General features: G+C 40.9%; 1 protein-coding gene across 1 annotated transcript; it reads right to left on the reverse strand.

Moving 5' to 3' along the window:
- Positions 1-1577: 1577 nt before the first annotated feature.
- LOC122081960 (probable inactive receptor kinase RLK902) lies at positions 1578-4811 on the reverse strand. Its single transcript, XM_042649401.1, has 2 exons — positions 3356-4811; positions 1578-2588 (listed from the first exon to the last, which is right to left on the reverse strand). The coding sequence occupies exons 1-2, from the start codon at positions 4683-4685 to the stop codon at positions 1933-1935; spliced, it is 1986 nt and encodes a 661-aa protein (XP_042505335.1). The 5' UTR covers positions 4686-4811; the 3' UTR covers positions 1578-1932.
- Positions 4812-5207: the final 396 nt, after the last annotated feature.

The following is a 5207-nucleotide window of genomic DNA, read 5'->3' on the forward strand; positions in this document are numbered from 1 at the left end:
TTGAACCCTTGTTTGTTTAAAGTGAAATGAAATAAGAGTGGTTTCGAATGGGGCATTTGCTCAAAGTATGGTTGATGTAAAATGTTATCAAAAAACATGTGGGAATCACAATTAAAGAAAATGAGACACATGAAATAAGTGATCTCCTTCAATAATCTCTCTAAGCGGTCTTGTGTAGAAAAACCTTTGTCATAAATAAGCATTTTGAGTAAAATACTCAACAAAGAAAAAGGTTAGGGGTCCACAACAATTTGCATTATAAGGAAACTTGAAAATTGGGTTTCAATGAATATAATAATTTGAATTTGTTTGCATCTTGAATAATTTTATCTACTTAGTTTTACTCAATTTATCATATTCATTTTACAGGTGAAAATTCTATTTCACTTTACTTCAAACAAATGGACTAACGTTTCAAATTCGATTACAAAAATAGATTACCTGTTGGGTTATTTGCTTGATATATAGCCCACTAAATTTTGACATACCACTTATGTACATAATTTTTCATCTATCCAACGATCAAAATGTCAGAAAATTTTCCTTATACAAAAAACAGTAGTGCACCCAGTGAAACCCATTTTCCTATATTTAAATTATAACATCATAATTTTGCCCAAACTAGTTGAAATGTGTGGGACTGGCATCCTCCACCAACTATTTACAAATAATATATAAATTAAGGGAAAAGGCTTTGCAGTGGGCACACCGGCCTGCCTATTTCTCTCCCATAAATTGACTAATGATTAAGGGCTATGACAAAAATCCTTGTCAAGGTAGCCTCAAGGATAAGCAATCTTTGCCTTACAGATTCAAATTCCAATGGCGTAACATGAAAGAGAGAGAATAGAGAGAAGCCAAAATGCATGCTACCTCACAACTTTTGCTACAAACCCTTTTTGATTCATTCTTTATAATCCTTTTCACCGGCAACTGATTATCACCTCTATATTGAATATGCAACAATGTGGGACTTCTCCATCCTTTGTCAACCTGAAATTCCAAAAACTCATGACCTAATCTCTTCTGTGTCTGCTAACCGTTTACCCTTCAACCTAGAGGTCCAGAAACCAGTCAAGAGCCACAGAATTTAGTGATTGACCCGAACCTATGTTATGAATTTATTTTATTTTTTAATTTTTTTAATTTTTTATTATATTATATTCTATGAGAGTGATGTTTTTATGAAGGCCGGTCTAGAGAGAATTTGGTTTATGTTGTATTGCTTAAAATGACTACAAAAGGAAAGACTCATACCAGTAAGAGAAGAATTCATTAGTTTCAGAGGGAAAAAAAAAGACAGAATTCATCGGCTATGAATAGAAATTCATTCGATTGGAAGGAGGTTTACGAATTCACGATGACCTTGCCGTGCATCAACTCAGGTCATTACTCCCCTAGACTCAGCCTTTCCTAATTTGAGGTAGGACTCCAATTCTAGAGCAGTAGTTAATTCCAACCACAACAATGCGCGCCAGAAAACTACTAACTTCTAGGCTGAAGACCCTCTCTTATTCTAGAGAGAGAGAGAGAGAGAGAGAGAGAGAGAGATTGAAAACAACAAACCAAGACACAACTTGAAGCCAAGAACGAAACATTTCAATCTCAACAAATCAGAAGTTGCTTCAAAGGTGAAAATCAATGTAATTACAGCAAACACCATCCCGACCCCCAACCCACTATTAAGAACTAATAATACACAGTTACATACGAGAAGCATGTAAGGAGGAAAAGAAAAGGAAAGAAAGATAAAACCACCTTCCCCCATCCCATCATGTAAATATGAAGGTAAAACTAATTAAAAAAAGGCTGCCAATGCTCAATCGATTCTTAATGAGAAGATTTGAGCAGATCTGAAATCCTGATTCAATGAAACCACCAAAAACCCAGATTAAACTTGCTTAAAATGGGCATGACAATTGGTCCTCTTCTTCAGTCCAGAAAAGAGGGAGGTGGTTGGCCCAATCCAACTCGCTGGGATGATCCATCGTCCAATTCATCAACCACATCAGGGTGCAGATCTATGCTGGAACGTCGGAGGTCTTCAATTCGCCGGGTCACCTCAGTCATTGAGGGGCGCTTATCGGGATACTGAGCACTACAATCTATTGCAAGCTGTAGGAGCTGAACCATCTCATCCTCCACATTCTGGTACCTCAAGAGCTCAAGGTCAAACACCTCTGATGTCCACTCCTCTCGCACTACCGATTGAACCCACCTTGGTAGATCAACTCCATCTTCATTCAAGAGTGCATGGGTTGGAGGCTTCCCGGTCAACAGCTCCAATAGAAGAACACCGAAGCTGTAGACATCTGCCTTTTGCGATACCTTACGGGCATCTGTCACCTCAGGAGCACGGTATCCTGCAACGCGGTTGGGGGTGGAAGTAGGACCAACAAGGTGTGCAAGACCGAAGTCAGATACGCGGGCATCATAGGATTTGGTGAGGAGGATATTAGATGACTTGATGTTGCCATGCGAGATATTGGATCCCCTCGCATGGAGATACTCAATGCCACGAGCAACTCCAAGAGCAATGCCAGACCTGATAACCCAACTCAATGGAGTCCTACCGGCTCCTCTGTTTCCTGTAGTTGCGAGAGATAAAGAGATACAAAAAAACAGAAAAAATTGTAGTTAGGCACAGACAGATTCTGCTCTCATAAGCTCACTTGCTTTTCTTCTATCAGTGTTTGATGGGTTTCTTCACATTTAACGTGGTTGAGAGAAGTTCTAAGGGTGACTCGAATAATTTTATTTCAAACTCAATTTAGTGAAAACTGCAGATGAATGAAGAATAACTTGTAATTACACTGCATACATCAAGATCACAGTAATACCAGAAGCAACAACGAAGCAAGAGTAGAAGCAACTATAGTTTTTTCCATTGATAATGCAATCCAAAACAATGTATAACTTTTTTATTTTTTTGGTAACAATCCAAAACAATATATAATTAGATAGAAAAGATCCATTAGCCAGGAAAAATCGCAAAAATTGCTGGCATGGATGGAGGACAAATCCCAAGCAGTAAGGTATAAAAAATTTAGACAAGTTACCTATTCAAAAAATTAGGGGGGGGGGGGTGGATCTCTGAGCTTCTTGAAGATTTTTACGCAATGTAGACATACAGAGCAATCCCAATAAACAATGTGAGCAAAAAATTTAAAATTAGTAACAAGGGGAAATAAAAAAATCTTAAAAATAAAAATGAGGCACAATAAACATATCACAGAGATCATTAAAAATGAAAACCCCCCATTAAAAAAGGGAACTGAAATCAGACCCACAAAATACTAAAAGCAGAGCATGATGCTGTAAAGGTAATGAAAGGAAGAAGACGGAAAAGTCTCACCATGCAATAGTGCAGATAGACTGCCCATAGACAAGTAATCGTAGACAAGGAGCTTCTCGTCTTTGCTGTAATAGTAAGCCCTGAGCGGGACTAAGTTTTCGTGATCCATGGATCCAACAGTTTCAAGCTTCTCCCTGAATTCCCTCTCCGAAATGGTAACATCTTTGAGCCTCTTCACAGCCAAAACCGTACCCATCTCCAAAACGGCCTTGTACGCCGTACCAAACGTTCCCTTCCCCAAAACTTCCGCCGAAGCCCTCAACAGATCCTCCAGATCGAAAACCCTAGAAGCATTTCCGAAGAAAATAAGCTTCTTATTCCCACTACCGTTCATGTCACCCTTGGAAGCTGTTGCCACTGCCGTGGTAGTAGCTGTGGGCGCAGCAGTAGCAGAGGGAACCGCACTGCTACTCAGACCACCATTTTCTCTCTTCTCACCCGGCATCTCTACTTCAGACCCCTGCTTCACTGAAGCAATGTCTACCGATCTCGTCTTTCCACTACTCTTCTTCCGGCACAAAATGAACAAAACGAGAAGAATCAACAAAAACCCAATCACGGATCCAATCGCAATCCCAGCAATTGCTCCTCCTGACAACTTCTTCTTTTCACTACCACTACCGCCACCTTTTACGCTACTCGTGGGCGATGGTGCCTCCCCAGGACAAGCAAGGAGTGGACCGCCGCAGAGCGAATTCCCGACAAATGCATTGGCACTTTTATCACTTAGACTCGGCGGGATTGAACCATTCAAGTGATTATACGAAACATTGAACTGAACAAGACTCTTGATTTCTGGTAGATTCGGAATCGAACCACTGAGTTGATTGTTCTCCAAATAGAGAGTCCCCAACCTGGTGAGGTTGTTAAACTCCGTCGAGATCCCACCAGAGAAGTTGTTCTCCCCAAGGTTCAGACGAACGAGGTTGTCAAGACCGAACAAGAAGTTAGGGATCTCACCAGAGAAATGGTTTCCATGCAAGTATAGATTACGGAGGTCCGTACAGGCGGCGAGATCCGACGGAAGTTGACCGGAGAGGGCGTTGAGACGGAGGCTGAGAGTGCGGAGGTGTGTGAGGTTGCCGAAGACACCAGTCGGGATTTCTCCGGTGAGTGCAGTACCGGGGAGACGAATATAGGTAACGCTGTTGTTCACGCACTGAATGCCCGGCCATGTGCATGGCGTGGGTGAACTCTGGTTCCACCGAAGATACTTGCCGACGGCGGCCTTGAATACCAGAAGTGCTGCCTTTTCCGACGCGAGATCTGGTTTTCCGAGAGGAAGGAAAACCAGAAAAGAGACAAGAACTAGACAATGAGATAACGCCATTGGCGTTTTCGCAGAGCCAAAACCTCTCTTTTCTCCTTAAAAAGCAGTTTTCATGACTCCACCATTCTCCTCCTTCTCCTCCTCCTTCACAGTCCACGCAGAGAGTGAGAATAGAAAGAGGAAAATAAAGAGCCCTTCGCTAAGCGTTATAAAACCCTTGTTATAGGGAGTTTATAGTAATTTTCTTGCAGAGAGTGAGAATAGAAAGAGGAAAATAAAGAGCCCTTCGCTAAGCGTTATAAAACCCTTGTTATAGGGAGTTTATAGTAATTTTCTTTTTAATTTCTCTACCAGAGAAGTGTGAGTTACAGATAGCTTTTAATTATTTTTTAATTTTTAAATCTGTAACCAAGCTGGAAGTTTTATTTATGGTAAAAATGTGAGATATTATCATAATGACGCCTGATGACCAATGGGTGGGCCCCTGTTGGCAGACTTTATAATCGTCTGTTTTGGGTTGTGATCTTGTGGTTTTGCATCACTTGGGACCCCACATAACAAACGGTATAGATTGGTCTGTTA

Source organism: Macadamia integrifolia, chromosome 6 (assembly GCF_013358625.1).
Source record: "Macadamia integrifolia cultivar HAES 741 chromosome 6, SCU_Mint_v3, whole genome shotgun sequence".
In the NCBI taxonomy this organism is placed as follows: Eukaryota; Viridiplantae; Streptophyta; class Magnoliopsida; order Proteales; family Proteaceae; genus Macadamia; species Macadamia integrifolia.